We start from the raw sequence: 15781 nt of genomic DNA, 5'->3' as shown, positions 1-15781 counted from the left end.
TACAAATATTCTGTCATCAGGTGCGACAGTCTCTTTAAATAGCCCTTTTCCTTCACTCTGTGATAATATTCCACAAGTTGAAGAATTCAGTTATTCCTTGTTTAACCATTCCATCTCTGTTCATACTGTGTCTTTTGTTCTATCTGGAGGTGCAGTAGGTGTTTCTGTGGTTACCAAGGCCTTGTGTTGCACAGTCACCCAATGGTGCTGGAAGCCCCAGGTACCCAGGGGGCTAGTGACAGGGGCAAGTACACCTGAGGGCAAGGCTCAGGGAGCACAGCTGTGGTGAAACACACCTCTGTCCTGACCTCTTGGTCTTGGAAATGAGACAGCTGCACTGGAAGTGGCAGTTCATTCCCATTCCCACCATTCCTGACGGGAGGACAGTGCAGAATGACTGTTGAACCATCTGTTTTCTCACTGGCCTTAGCACATCAACATGTTTTAATGGGAGTTTGAACAAACTGTTTTCATGATAGCATTGTCTCAGCTGAAGTTCAGCCTATGATGCTGACCTTGTCTTTCCTGCTCCAAGAGTGTTACACTAGAGATGAAACATTCCCTGCCAAGTCCCTGGTCTTTCCAGTTCCAATCCAAGGGACTGCACTGTTAGTTCATGGTATGTTTGGGCACTAATTGCTAATTAATATATTACAGTGACAAGAGTGTTTTCCCTCATCTACCACCCTCGTAGGCCTTTTGTGGATTAAGAATTGGGGGTGAAAGAAGCCATTTGCTGTTTCAGAGCCAGCACAGACAGAGGAAGGCAGCAGCTCCCTTCAAGCTGTGTCAGAATTTCTCCTCTCACGCAGCCTCTTCCATCGACAAGAATATTTGCTTCCTTTCAGGAAAGGTGCTACTTTACAGTGCTGAAAAAATAAAACCTTTCTCCGTCCCTGAATCTCCCCTGGATCAGACACAAGCTTATTATCTGGCAGCACGTTTTCTGCTGAATCAGTCAAAAAATAGTTAATGTTTTTGAACATTCCAGTGAGATGAATGAGGCAATTCATACCTCTGAGCTATTGTTGTAGGGGGTTGTTCTTTGTTTCCTATTGTAAAATGTCTGGAAACACAGGAAGATGACAGTTGTATTGGTTAATATTTTAAAGACTTTCTTCAAATGCTGGAGGGCTAGAAACAATTTGAAAACAAAAGCCAAACTACTTGTGCACAGCCCAGGACAAGGGTGTGGTGTTACATTAAGTTATACAAATCATGCACTCTTGGACAGCAACCTCTGAGCAAGTGAAACATTAATTTATTTGACCAAAGCAACAAAAAACCCCCACCCTTCCCTAAAGCAGCTTTTCCTTTCACAATGTAGTGCTGAGTAATTTCAAGATGCCTGGATTATTATTATTTTTACTTTTCCCTGAAGCATCTATTGCAGCTTGGAGTCAAAAATGCGTGGAAAGCCAGGTCTGGCTTTGCTAACTCTGAGCTGTGAGGACCCTGCTCAGGCAGTGATGTGTGGAGAGACAACACGGTTTAAGGCTTTGTTGGCTTTTTTTCTTGTTTGTTCTTTTGCTTTTCTGTTGTTTCTAGCTATATTTTATTATAATTAAGGGAAGATATTTATAGTGCTTGTTCAAAAGCTCTCAGACCCACTCCAAGCATCGCTGACCTCTTTATTCTGTATGATACTGCTCCCTGTTTTATATATTTATTTTTTTCGTGCTCCCTATTCTGTATAAATTTGGTGCTTCGCCTTGTGAAAGTGCGAAAAGGGGCCCGACCCCTGGGTTGCTCGGTGTCACTGGGCAGTGGCAGGGAAGGGGACCCGGTACCTGCCCCTTAAACTCGGGGTGGGGTTGCCGGGCGAGGGGCGGCGGTGCCGGTGGGGGTGAGTTAACCACAACTCCCACCCCACCGGCGGCCGGTGCGGGAACGGCCCCGCAAAGCCTCTCGGTGCTCAGAAGATGCTCGGCTTCCTAATCTCCCCCGCCCAGCCCCGGCTGTTCTATCTTTAACGCTTCCTGTTGGTTAAGAGGAGCCGGCTTGAAACATGGTCGTGTTTCCTGGCGGGAGGCACGGCGGGCTGGCCACCGCGTCGTGACCCTCCGCGTCCCACCGCCTCACGCACGCTGCCGGCTTCGTGCGGGCTCCCGCCTGCAGGGACCCGGCCCCAGGCGCGCCGGGGGGGGATGTTGGAGGAGGGGGAAGGTGTTTCGAAACCTCTCCCACGGCCTCAATCCAGAGCGGGAGGTTGAGGGGGAAGGAGTGAAAGGAAGAATAACAGCTCCGGCATTTCCCCCTGCGGGAGGGCGTGCAGGTGGCGGGGAGACAATAGGGACCCCCGCGCCCCCGGCTTCGCAGCCCCCACGGGCCGCCCGGCAGGTGCGGCCGGTCTCCATCTCCCCGGCGCCGGGAGAACGGGACCGCGGGTGCTCCCTCTCGGCCCGGGGGCCACAGCCTCGCGCCAGTCCAGTAGCAAGGACCGGGGGGCGTCCCGGGAGATGTTCAGCCCCGGTTCCCTCCTCCCCGCCCCGCTCCGGTAGCGATTTCGTTGATTTTCGGCTGCCCGAGCAGGTGGATTCCCCCGTGCTATCGAAAACCCGTCCCCGCCGCTGTCTTTAGGACCGCTTTCCCTTTGGGTGTCGGGGAGAACGGCACCGGGACCCTCCTGGCTATCCCCGCCTCCCCGTCCTTCCTCTGCAGGGACCCTCTAGCAACGTGGGGAGGCTTTCAGGGCGTCCCGTTGCCTTGCAAGGGCCGCCCGGGGCACCCCGACCCTCGCGCTCGTCTGTCTCCCACCATCACTCCGTTCGCACGGTGGCTTTGGCGAAAGCCAGGGATGTCCCTGTCCCCCTGGGCCCGGAGCGCGGCTCCGCTGAGCTGAGCCCCAGCCCCGACGGGGTGCGCAGCCGGTCCCGGTCGCCCGGCCCTGCGCTGCTCCGGGACGGCCAAGACCCCTTTCCCAGGGCCCTCTCCTCCAGGTTTGGCCCTATGCTCTTGGCCGAGTTTCCCTCTCCTCTCCCACCCCAAATTTGCGAAGGGCGAGGGGTACCCGCTCCCCGTCCAACAGCATCTCCCGTCCCGGCAGGAATGCTTGGCCTCCCCTCGCTCCAGATGAGACAGGGAGCTCGCCCCAAACTCAACCCTTCAGCGAAAACACACAGTGAGGGGAGGAAAACTGAGGCTGGGGCCACTTCTCTCCAAAACAACTCCTCTCGATGTGCTTTATTGACCTCCTCTTGTCCCAAAGCAGCCCACACCCCTTCCCTCTCCCTCTTAGCATCTCCAACAATATATTTTGGCTCATTAAATTTAATTAAGAATGGAGTAGGTGTTCCATATTAAATAAGGAAAAAAAAAAAAAAAAAAAAGAGGGAAAAAAAAAAAAAAGCAGGGCATAATAACCTCCAAGAGGACTAAAATAAAGAATTGCTATTCAGATGTGGGCAGCCACAGTGCAATTTTTTATTACCTTTTTTTTTTTCCCCCCTTTTTTTTTTCTTTTTGCAGTGTCTTTTTAAGAGCATCTAAGCACACACACATAAAAAGCTAGAAGGCATGCATTCCGGAGTTATTCCTATGCATATCCCTGCAATAATTTTCCGCTTTCCTTCGATAAAATTGCCAAATAATAATGAATCATTTCATAAATAATGTGTTTAGAAGCTTATCAGGGCAGGCGGGCCACTGCTGGGGTTTTATCTCTCTCGGCCACATTGCAGTAGTGTTCCGCTCTCCATACTAAATAGGAAACTGGACGTGATGTGGAATTAGAGCCTACCCAGCTGAAGCCACCCAACACTTACTACAAATATAGCCGCGATGCGTAGGCCACAAAATGGCTCCACTCACTTTTCCCAATGAAAAGCAAATGGTGAGTAGAGAGGAATCCGGCCCTGCAGCGGGTCGGGGCAGTGGACGTGGCAAGGGGGGGTTTGGGGATAGAGAGGGGTTTTTGGGGGGTTTCTGCTCCATCGAAGAGACGGGCAAGGGGAAAAAAAAAAAAGCAAACAACCCAAACACGTCTTTTCCGCGGTTGGATTTTAATCTTTTCTTCTTCTTTGATGCGGGGTGGGTGAGGAGAGGACGCTTTCTCCTTTGACAATGTGGGGTGCGTTTTCCCTTCGCTAACCTGGGACCCCCGGGCTGCGGCAGCGGGCAAAGGGGGCGAAGCGCCCACCGGGCCCGGCTGCTCCCAGTTTCTCTCTAGAGGGGGGAATGGGACTGGGAGACGACCGGGGCCTGTTCGTTTGTTCCCGGGGGGTGGGGGTCCCCCTATATACCTCTCCCTCCCGCCCCTCCGCTTTGGGGTAATTTCCCTACAAAAGGCCGGTGGGAAAGGTGCGTTTCTGGGCTGGATATTTCCTGCCTATCCGCTTCTGGAAAACAAAAGGATTTTGCGGAGCAGAAACCAGCGGGCGGGGGAATTAATGCCCCCCTATTTTTCTTAAACGAAACCACCCCCCAAATGAAGGCAAAACAGTGCGGGTATTTTTGCGGTTTTGTGTATTTCGTTTTTAATTAAAGCGGGAAGAGACGCCATAGGGATAATTATTTTTTTTTAGGAAGGGGAAAAGCTTATTTTTTGTGATTTCGTTGGCGGGGGAGGGGGGAACCGTCCTCGCCTTCCTGTTGATCCGCGGCGAGGAGCGGGCTCACCCCGCTGGCGGGCCCGGCCCGGCCGTCGCGGCCCCTCGGGCGGGAGCGTTGGGAATTCGTCGGTCCCGTTAGGAATGAAATTTTCCCCTTTAGGAATGAAATTTTCCAGCCGGGCGCGGCAGAGACGCCGCCGTCGCTCTTTGCGAGTCCATCGGGAGAAAAACAATTCCGTCTCCGGCCCCATCTGGGATTTCCTCCCGAGGAGCTCGAATTTGCAGAGTGTCCAAAAAACCGTTAAATTCGCCTTAAATATAGGGCTTGGGTTTTTTTATTATTATTTTTTTTTTCCACACTCCTTTTTTATCTGTTTGGCTTCTTTTCACCCCAGGCTGTGGCTGCCGTGGGTTGTGGCCCCGTGTGCGAGGCGGTTGTTCGATGGGGGGGGGGAACGAAGGGGTGACCGGCTGTCCCCTATAACTGGGGCCGCCCCGGGGTGCAGTCCCCTCCTTCCTTCTCCCCTGCACCCCTCTCTCCACCGGTCTCTGGCAACCGGGGCCCACGAGATCCACCCTCTCCTCTCTTTTTTTTTTTTTCTCTCCCTTCCCCCCCTCCCCGCTTCTCTTCCTCCCAGGATTTAGCAGTTTTATCCCGATGCGGGTGTCCTTCCTCTCTGTAAAGTCGTAAGTACCTTGAGGTGGGAGGAGTAAATTCAGCCTGACACTGAGAACGCTTTTGTTGAAACAGGAGAGACTCGCGGTGTCCCTACTTAAATATGACACATGTGAGTAATCTCTTCCTATACAATATCGGAATAGGCAATTAGATTTATATATTTTTTTTCTTTCTGGAGGGCTAGCGGGGAGGAGGCCGGAGGGAAAGCAGGGAGCTTGTGCTTCGGGTTGGGTGGTTTTGCTATTTGCGCTTGAGAGAGAGAAATGGTGAGATATGGCCAAAAAAAAAAAAAAAAAAGGGAGGGGGGGGCTTTTCTCTCGCAGTTCAGCCCAGCAGAAACGAAAAAAAATATATAAATACCCAAGGGGAAGGAGCGAGAAGGATGGGGAGGACACCCGGTGTGTGGCAGCTCTCTGCCAACCCACTTACTCGCGGGGGGGAAAAAAAAAAGCCTAACGAGGAGGGCGGTGGGAGAAAGAGCACGGCAATAGTCGCGATATCGCTCCGTGCCCCAGGCGCGAGGTGCTCTGTTGCGACAGCTTCGTTCTTATGGGAGAAGGGGGACAACGTGCGGATGGAGGGGAGGGCAGCTCCGCGCCGGGCCCCTTCCTCCTTCCTGCGGCAGCCAGTGTCTCCGGTACGGGCTACTTTAACCCCCTCTCCCCCAAAAAGCGGCTTCGAGTCTATTTGGCTGGAATAATAATAATAATAATAATAATAATAATAATAATAATAATAATAATAATAATAATAATAATAATAAAAAAAAGGAGAGGCGGTGGCCCCTGAAGCTGAGGCCGCTGTGGGCAGGCCGGGCCGCGATGGGGCAGACATCGCCAGGACCCCCAAAAGGCGGGGGGGGGGGGGTGAGGCTGAGACCCCTTCCACCCCACCCTCATTAGGCCGCACAATTTAATACCGCGGCGCTGGGTGTTGGCTGAGCCCCTCCGGCTGTGTCAGGGCTCCGCCTGTAGCCGCGTAACCGGCGGCTCGGGCCCCGCTGATGGGTGCGGAGGGGGGGATGAGCGGGGGGTGTGTTTTTGGGGGGGGGGGTCCGGCCCGGCCGCCTCCTGCGCCGTGCGGGGTTGGGGCGCTTGCCGACGTCACACTGTTCTGCGGGGCTCCGTGACGTCACGGAGCACTCCTGCCGTGACGTCACAGCTCCGCACGGCTCGGTGTTGTGGCCTCGCAGACCCCCGACCCCTCACGTAGCCGTGTACGGGGACCGGCACCCCGGCAAACTCCAATTGATTCGGGGTGATTAGTGCCTCCCCTGCCCTCTCCCCCTTCCTCCCCGATTCGAAACCCGAGCTTCGAAGCGTGTGTCCCCCCCACCCGTTGGGGCGGTGCCGGGGCGGGGTATCCCCCCTTCCCCAGAGCCAGGGCTGCCCCTCACCGCTGCTTCTCTCCGCAGGACGATGGACAGGCCGCCCGCCCCGCCGCCCCCCAGTGACCCCCGCGATGCCCGCCCCCCCCGGCGGCACGACTCGGAAGCGGAGACCACGAGCGAGTCGGAGAGCAGCCGTGGGGGCATGGAGGCGCCGGCCGACCCCCAGCTGCTGCTCAATGGGGCGTCCAAAGAGGCGGGCCGGCCCTCCCCCGGGCCCCCCGCAGCCCCCGTGCCCGTCATCGAGCTGGTGCGTCGGGGGGGCTCCCTGGACATAAAAAGCCGGGAGGCGGCGGGGGAGGCGATGCAGAGAGGGCCGGGCGCCGAGCCGTGCCGCCCCGCCGAGGCCGCCTGCGAGGCCCGCATGGTGCAGCTGAGCCCCCCCGCGCTCCCGCTGCAGCCCCCCGGCCGGGCCATGCTCTACAACCTGGGCCAGCCGCTGGCCGCCATCAACAGGTCCGTGCCTCCCGCACCCCGCTGCGGGCCCAGGGGTCTCTCGGAGCGGCTCCCCGAGGGGTGCCCCGCTGGGCTGCGGGGCTCGGTGGCGGTGGGAGGGGGGGGATGGAGCGCGGGTGGGGGGCGGCAGCAGCCTCGGCATCCCTTCCTCTCCGCGTGGTGCTCGGGGCTTAGTCATCGCGGGTTTGCATGCAACTTTACAAAGGAAGAAAGGGGGGAGGGAATAACCCGAAACGAAAAAACTGCCGTTCCTAGGAAAAGAATAATAATTCACGGTAGAAGTGCCCCTGGCAGAGCAGATACGATTAGGCGGTGATCCCGCTGCTGGAGTGCGGCAAAGGGCTCCGCCAGCGGACGCGGTGCTGGGCCAGAGCTGGTTTAGATCCGCGGGGCTCCCCGAGCTCTCTCTATGCTCCCCTTAGTCCCGCAAATGAGCGTCAGGGACAGAAAACGCTGTCACAGGGCCAGAGCGCAGCCTGGCTGTGCGGGGACTGAGCCCCGCGCCCCGCTGCAGTCTCCCCCCACACCCCCATTCCAGGTGGGCTCCCGGGCCCGTGGGGCGAGGGACAGAAAGCCGTGGGGAGGGAGGTGGGTAAGAAAGCCACCGAGCGGGGCTGCCTCCCTCTGTGCGTGTTCCCCGGCGGCCGCGTGTCCTGTCTCCGCACGACCCCGGTGCTTCGTGAGCCGTGAGCTCCCTCCTAGATCACGGAGCTGCTCGGCTTCCCGCCGCCCCCGGGCTCTGCCCCCCGCCGCGGGGGCCGTGCTGTGTCGTGCCGTGGGGATGTCGGTCTGTCCTCACGACCTCTCTGCCTCTGGTTTACAGCGGGTTTTTCGGCGAACCGGACTCTTTCTCCATGTACGGCAGCAACCGGGTGAAGAGGAGACCCTCACCTTACGAGATGGAGATCACCGACGGTGAGAGCGTTTTGCCTCTGCGCTGGTTCACTTTTGGGGGGGAGGTTCCCCATCTGCTGAAGGGGGAAAGTTGTTGCGCGGTGCCACATGCTGGGATTAAACCCTCAAATCGTAAAAGGCGAATAGGATGGCTGTGGTGGCCGAGAAGCTCCGGCAGCAGAGCCCAGATGTGTCCCTGCTGATGACCAACAGCTTGTGTGAATTCGGTGAATTACTGTTCACCCAGCAAAGCAGTTCAGCCTATGGCTAATTACACCCCTGTTCTACAAATTGCTTAGAGGTTAAATACAAAGTAAGCCGCCAAATTTAAATCTTCGTTGAAGTGCAGAGGCTTGGATCGGGGCCGTTGCGGTGACATGTTGTGTTTGTAAACACCTTCAGTCAGGAGACATTCCTAATGCAGACGACAGCCTAGGGCAGAAAGATCCCACCTGCCTTTGAACTGCCGAGAAGCAAAGGACTGAACCCGTGCTAAGGTCTGCAGCATCACAGCGGGATGGCGGCTGGTCATTTTGCCAGCTTGGCAACTTGATTTCAGTGCATCTCCACACCTTGCTGCAGTCTGCCTGGAGAAATATCCCGTGTTCGGAGTTGTGGCAGAGCCTGGGAGCAGATGTGGGGGGTGACAGGCTGGTGTCCGAGCAGAGATCTCCGTGTAGGGATCCCTGTAGGGCTGGCGGGATAGTTTCAAAGAAAGGAGGGCAGGGCAGGATCCCCCTGCCTGCTCCCGTGGGCTGTGGGGGGCTGCGCGGGGGGCAGCGCTGCCCACGCAAAGGGGATTTGAGAGAACAATTGACACGTGGAAGGCTGACACCTTTATCTGCAGAATTAACAACTTAAACAAACAAGATCCATTCAAATGAGTTTCCTCTTTAGCAGTTGCATAAGCTGTATTTCAATTGCTGGTCAATTTTCCTTCTTTCTAGCTAGATGTCCCTTTTCCTTCTACCTTGTTAAGCTCAAATCAGATCAAATCATAATCCACATCACCGTAAAATAATAGGGTCCGAAGTGATGGGCTCAAGGCATTATCTGCGTTCATCAGTCCCTCTCTTTGCCTTCTCCATCTGCCTCGTCTGCCCAGGGGCAGGGGCTGTCTCAGCCCCCCACACAAGAAGGTCTTTTTGTCTGGATTTCAATTCAGGGGCTTAGTAGTTACAGTGGAAGTCCATCAAATCATGGTGTCTGACTAGAGCTTTCGACTTGCTATTCAATTAGACTTCAAGGATTACAGAGATATTGGGTTGCAACCAAGTTTTTGATTATGTGCTTTAATGCAGTTATAGAAATCGGGCCCAATCCTGCAGGTTCTGGCTCATGTGAATTTCCGAGACTGGGCTCATTAATTTTTGGGGAAGCACAAGCACCAGATGATGCTACTCGACAGAAGCAATTTGCAGGAACATGCATCCCATGCTGAGGCATCTGTGTTGTCTGCTGGGCTTTGCTTGTCCTCAGCCCTTGGGAGATGCAGAAGGGCAGGAGGGTCTTGCCAGGCACTTGCTGTTTGGTTTCCTCTGTAAGGAAGCAAGTGATGTTTTTTTGCAACTATTTCTTTATCCGTTTGGGGGAAAGTTTGGTGCACTGAGTATCTTCTTACAAAATAGATATAAAGGGAGAATAAAATGAAAAAAAATAATCAGAAAGTATCTGCAAGGATACTGTGTAATTTGGAAGCTCGTCTTGTTACTACTTTTCCTTTATAACTGCAAGGAAAAAGCATCAGTCAATCACTTGGAATAAAATCCTGGCAAAAATTCTCAGCCAGTTGCTTGAATTGTGAGGCAAGTTTCTTTATGGGAAATAAATCTCCTCTATCATAATGCAGCTATGGGGCATTTAAAATTTATCCACTGCTTGACATGTTTTGGCCAGAACCTGATCTCTTTCCAAAACATATGCTTGATTTGGTTAACGGAGGAATAAAAAAATCTGAGTGGTGACAGAATTTGTTTTATATAGTGGGGCTTGGTTTCCGTGCCCCTGGATGAAGATGAATATCTGATTTTTCTGATTTAAACATTTTGTGAATAGATGTTGTTTAGTCAGCACCTTTCAGTGAACAGAGATGTGTGTTTGAAGCCCGTGAAGACTGGAAGTCTCTAGAGATTTTGTTTTGAAAATAAACAGTATTCAAGTTGGGTTGTTTTTTTCCTCATCCCCTTATGGGACTAAAAAGGTTTTAAGCTGTATCTCCGGGGCTGTTGCTTTGTCTTGTCTGGAAAGAGAGTTTAAGCATTGAAGCTGTTGTGTTATTGTCACAGGTTGTAACGCATTCTACGCTGCCAATGGTTGATCTCACACTGGAGAAGCTGGTAGCTTTAACCTGGCCCCTTGGGAGTGTGTCCCCATGCAGGCCCTGTGGTGTGGGGGCATTGTGTGTGACGTGCTGGATCAAAGGGGCTCACTTTGCCTCAGAGGGGGGGAAATATGATATGATGATGTTTAATAATCTGCCAGGAGGGATTCCACTTTTCATCTTGTGTCATGTGGGATCTGTCAAGGTGAAGCCTGTTTAGGATGCATTGGGAAATCATGTCTGTTGGGCCGCTCTGCCATAGTCCAAGCAGTCAAGAGTTTTGCTATAGAATAATGATGTTTAAATGCTCCCTGAGAAGCTGGTTTCAGTGGGTGATGGCAGAGATTTGGCTTAAACTACTCAGCATGGCCAGGGACTTGCTCACCCCAAGAAGGGAGTAGGTAAGTGAGTGTGTCAGAGTGGGGGTTACAAGGGAGAGATGGTGCAGATGGGAGTAGCCCCAGCTTGTCCTTTAGGGTATGACACACCAGTGTGGTACCTGCAAGTCTTTGCTTCACACTTTGTGATGGTTTTCATTGCATGTGATGCTTCCCATCCTCTGGGGTTTTTGCTGTGATCATTCTCCATAATTTCATGAGATAGCTGTGTCCTTCCATTGTTGGTGTCTCCTTGGGGTGAGGGTGGCAAGAGTGTAATGATAAAAGCATGTTATGGTAGTGTTTCCTTACATGAATGGGACCCAAGGACCTGCAGTCCTGATTTATAGTGTTGCTACTTCTGTAGCATGGTACTTTTGGATAGACATGCTTTTGGATCTTGCATAGTGCCAAAATAATGTCTCCTTTGTGACAACAGGAGTTAATCCAATGATCAGAAAGGAGAAGTGATGTGTTTTGTGTGTCCCTCCTGTGTAACATGCCCTGTCAGGAACAGGGCTGTAAAATTACAGGGATTTAACATGAGTAACTGAGTCAAACGGACACCTCTAGCAATTCAGAGTTGCTTCTCCAATTAGTGTCAGACAGGGAGTCTTAGCCCTAAAGCACTGATGTGCAGAGAGAGCGGGTGGTCCTTAGGCCAGGTGTGACACTACTTCTCCTCCAGCTGTGATCACCCTTCCAGCAAGGATGCTGCTTCCACCCTGTGGGTCACATTGCCACCTGCCCTCACTGCTATGGGGCAAATCCTGCCACACTATTTTATACAAACCACCCAGGGGGCTGGCCATGGTCCTATAGTCTTCATCAGCTCTGGGTCCTGTCTATATCAGCGAAGATCTCCAGATCTTAGAGTTGTCCAAGCTGAAGCTTGTATCCTCCTGTCCCAATGGTAGAATCACAGAATGTGTGGGATTGGAAGGGACCTTTAAAGATTACCTAGTCCAGCCTCCCTGCAGTGCACAAGGACCTTTTAAACTATATCAGGTTGCTCAGAGCCTTGTCAAGCTTGACCTTGAATGTTGCCAGGGATGGTGTGTCCTTAAGACACTTTTGGAGCAGAAAATAAAGCTGTCTTGCAACCTAAACTTTTGATAGAACCTTAGTTGCTGACATGCCCTTGTTGATGACCTGAGATACCTTAAAAAGGATAGCAGCCTTCTGAACATGTGTCATGGCCTGAGCCTTCCTCCATAGAGAGGTAAATACGGGCATTTCAGGAGACATCTAAAAAGTTGCAACTCCATTTTTCCCTTCAACTGGATTGATATGGCTACTTCAGCTCATCAGTTTAGCTTCCATTTTGCTGGGAAGTCCTGTTTCACTGCCTTGCTAATATCACTAAAATAAGTAGGTTCATTGGCAAACACTGATGTATTCAGCAAAGTAATAAGTGACCTGTTACTCCCCTCTCCTAACTCCCTGTGGTTGCAATTGCAGGTCCTCATACAAAAGTGGTTCGTCGCATTTTTACCAACAGCAGGGAAAGGTGGAGACAGCAGAATGTCAACGGAGCCTTTGCAGAGCTTCGCAAGCTCATCCCCACCCACCCACCCGACAAAAAACTGAGCAAGAATGAGATTTTGCGCCTGGCTATGAAATACATCAACTTCCTGGCCAAGCTGCTCAACGACCAAGAGGAAGAAGGAAACCAAAGGGGCAAAGTGAACAAAGACTCTGGGATAGTCCAGGAAGACCTCCTGCAGGACATGTTGTCTCCTAACTCTAGCTGTGGAAGTTCTTTAGATGGAGCAGCAAGCCCGGACAGCTTCACGGAGGAGCACGAAACACTAGACTCGAAGCACACGCGGAGCCTGCACCACGCCATTCTGCCTGTAGAAGGCAGCGCTCAGCGGTGATAACCTCCCGGGTGGCTCCCGAAGCACCAAGGGGGAAGGAGGGACCCGAGTGTGCTGATGCTGGAACTTGTGCCTGTGGGATTTCTGGCTCTGCCTTTCCCTGCGGGCTCAGGCTCCCTGTTCTCCCCAGCCCGGGATGGAGCGGAGGGCGCGTTGGCCAAGGACGAGGCCAAACCTGGTGGACATTCGGTATTTAGGTACGTGATCGTACAAAGAAGAAAAGCATTGAAGTCATCTTCGTTGTACATACTGCTCGTGATGTGACTCTGCGGAGGGACAGGAGACATGGCCAGCACCTCTCCAGCATTTAGAGGGTTTTCAGACCATCTGACGACTGTCATGTTGCCCGGCCGAGACATGAAACTTCTCTTTCACTGCTGGTGGAGCCACCCAGGCTTTCCAGCTCCATTTGGATCTGGAAACTGCTGAAACCTGCCAGTGCTGCAGCATTTCTCCAGCCTGTGGCATACATACAGCTGGTCTGAGCAGGAGCTGGGACCAGGTGCTCCTGTTGTCTGAGAGCTTTTCACTATCTTTTTAAAGAGGTGAAAAAAAACCACAAACAACCCTCAGCAAAAGAACTATTAAAAGGATTAAGACTTTTCCTTTTCCTCTCCTTTTTTTTTTAGTTTTTTTTTCCCCCCTTCCTCTTTCTTCCTTTCCCTTAGACCTAACTTTGGATCATTTGGGGTTGTTGTATTTATGACGTGGGATTACTTCTGTTTAACGCTGTCATGCAGTATCCACTGAATGAAAAGGTACATAGTTGTTTTCTGCTGCCCTCCTAGTCCCAATTTTTCTGCTAGGAATGTTCAGTGGGAGAGCTCCAAGTCTGTTTTGTTCTCCTGGAGTTTTCCCAGCAGTGTCTGTAGGGCCAGAGCTTCTCTCAAGGAAGATGGAATTCAGAATTGGGAAGGGGGGGAAAAAATTTGCTAGGGAAGCATCCCCTTGGACAAGGGGTCTTTACATTCAATAAGCAACAAAAAGGCAAAAAGAATCAACGATGCATCAACAGTGTGTGTGTGTATATAGGGTTATAAAAGGGTTTTAATGGTATGCTTTGAAACTTCTTATTTTCTTGTGTGAAAATGGTGGTGGTTCAGCTGCACCAATGCCTGCAGGGTGGACTCCAGCGCTGGATTTAATCCGATGCCAGGAGGGTCCTCACCTGCCTGAGGCTGGTAGGAGGCTACAGCCTCTCCGCATCTTGTGGGGAAGTGCTAAAAGCCGTGGTGGGATTAGCCTCCATTCCAGAGTGCTTGGATTGGTGCAAAATTGATGGCTGTGACTTGAACCAGTCCTCCTATCCCTGCTGCACCCCAGGAGGGTGTTTGGGAAGCAGAGCTGGGGAGCAGGAGGCTGCTGCTGCTGCTGCAGTGGCTGGGAGCTCAGGACCACATCACACCATCACCGCTGTATCAGGCCCACCTCTCACCCACTGCCTGATACCTGGTGGAGTGACTGCTCCAAGCCCATCCTCCCCTCTGCAGAGATGTCAAGGCACAGAATCCTCCACCATGCTACAGGAAAGAAAAAAAAACAAACCAACCTCCCACATACATCTTTTGGAAGGGAAGTGTCCTCAGAGCGAGGACACCTTCCACTGCACTCATCCCTTTTCAAAGGTGCTGAGGTACAAGGAAACACAGAGCATTTGGGCAAGTGTCTGCAAGCCCATTTGGGCTTAATTCAGGGTCCCATCATTTCCATCCTTACTTGGTTTTAATGCCTCTTTGTAAATAATAGGTGGGAGGCTGGTGCGCGGGTTGCCACATTAGGTGGAATTAGTTGTCTGGGAAGGGGATCATGCCCATGGAAGGGTTTCTGTCATAGATCCCAAATTCTCTGAAACCACCAACCTCCCCCATCTCAAATTGGGCAAAGGGAGGAAAGCTCTTTCCCTGTGTTTGGACAGCTTGTGCATGGGGGCTTTTATTAAAGGGGGTTTTCTGCAGGGCTGGGCCAGGGGAGAGGTGCTGGGTGATGGTGGGGTGATGCTGAGGAAGAAGTTTGGGCTGCTCCTGGTGCCAGGGGTAGGAGAGGCAGGCAGGGGGGAGGTCCTCTGGGAAGGGAGGAGGAGGTCCTCTGGGAAGGGAGGGGGATGCTGTCACACAGGTAAAGCTGTTCTTGGTTTTCAGCATTCAAAATAGCCCCGGGGTGGGGTGAGTGGGGGTTTTGCACCCTTTTTCTAAAACTATTGCAAGAAAAAAATCACCGACGCTCAGAAATTCCTCATTCCCCACAATTTTATTTTTCTCCTTTTTGAACTTGCCAGTAGTTGAAGAGTTGGGAAAAATGGTACAACCTTGGTGGCAGCCCCCCCGACACCCCCACGCACACGCGTGCCTGCTCCTAGCCTGTAGCAGAGCACGCTGTAGGTCTCCTGGGGTATGTACAGTTGTACTTTAATTGTGATTTGAATGGTACATTTCCTCTGCCCACCTCTCCTGCCTGCTTCATCTCTCGCTGTGTGGACCATCGCCCCCCGTTTCTGTTGGAAACAGCACTTTGGGGCCGTGTCGTACCGTGTGAGTGAATTCCCAACCTGGGATTTTTTGGGTTTTTCAGCCCCGTCCCTTTCTCTACCACCCTCCCCTTGGATTTCTGCATTTTTTCTGCAGAAACGAAGTAACCAGACCTGGTACCCTGAGTCTCAACCCACTGTGGACGTGCTATTTAGAAAACACATTTGTTGTAATGTGTGTGTATATATAAATATATATATATAATGAATATATCGAGAATATTTCTAAATAAAGTTTTACAAAGCAGCCTCCACTTGCTGTCTCCCTCTCTCCTGCCTCATCTCTCAGATCCATTACCACTTCACTATTTCATATCTGGGCATTTTGGGGTGAGGATACCAGGATGGCCCATCCCCACCCATCAAAAGTCATGAACAAGCAGAAAAAAACCAACAACCTTGCAAAAGGATTTGCTAATGATTATTTTTTTTTTACTTGGTTGACTCACACCGTCCAGCAAGGGCTGGGCTTTTGCAGCCTGAGCAAGCGTGAGGAAGAGCACGCGGGGTGGGCAGGAAGGAAGAAGGGTGATGAAGCAATCCCCCCCCCATCCCCCTGCAGGCGAGTGTTACCAGCTGCCACCCAGTTACCTCCAGCACATTATTTGCAGGTTCCCCCAAAAGGTTCCGACAGCCTTTTCCCTGCTTTTGGTGAGGGGGGACGGTGTGGGGAGAGGGCTGCTGGGGACAACGCTGCTTCCCTTCACACCTTGG

At 52.4% G+C, this 15781-nt stretch overlaps 1 protein-coding gene across 5 annotated transcripts; it reads left to right on the top strand.

The window, feature by feature from the left end:
- Positions 1 to 3716: 3716 nt before the first annotated feature.
- Positions 3717 to 15314, top strand: TAL1 (TAL bHLH transcription factor 1, erythroid differentiation factor). 5 transcript variants are annotated; one of them, XM_051624840.1, is made up of 5 exons: positions 3717 to 3832; positions 5189 to 5237; positions 6644 to 7072; positions 7896 to 7987; positions 12125 to 15314. In XM_051624840.1, the coding sequence occupies exons 2-5, from the start codon at positions 5209 to 5211 to the stop codon at positions 12541 to 12543; spliced, it is 969 nt and encodes a 322-aa protein (XP_051480800.1). In that variant the 5' UTR covers positions 3717 to 3832; positions 5189 to 5208; the 3' UTR covers positions 12544 to 15314. The 5 variants fall into 5 exon arrangements, with proteins under 5 accessions (XP_051480800.1, XP_051480802.1, XP_051480801.1 ...); XM_051624842.1 differs by having other exon boundaries at positions 5189 to 5338; XM_051624841.1 differs by lacking the exon at positions 5189 to 5237.
- Positions 15315 to 15781: the final 467 nt, after the last annotated feature.

Source organism: Apus apus, chromosome 7 (assembly GCF_020740795.1).
Source record: "Apus apus isolate bApuApu2 chromosome 7, bApuApu2.pri.cur, whole genome shotgun sequence".
NCBI classification, from domain to species: Eukaryota; Metazoa; Chordata; class Aves; order Apodiformes; family Apodidae; genus Apus; species Apus apus.
Note: the sequence above shows the minus strand (reverse complement) of the source record. Positions and strands in the feature narration are given on the sequence as shown.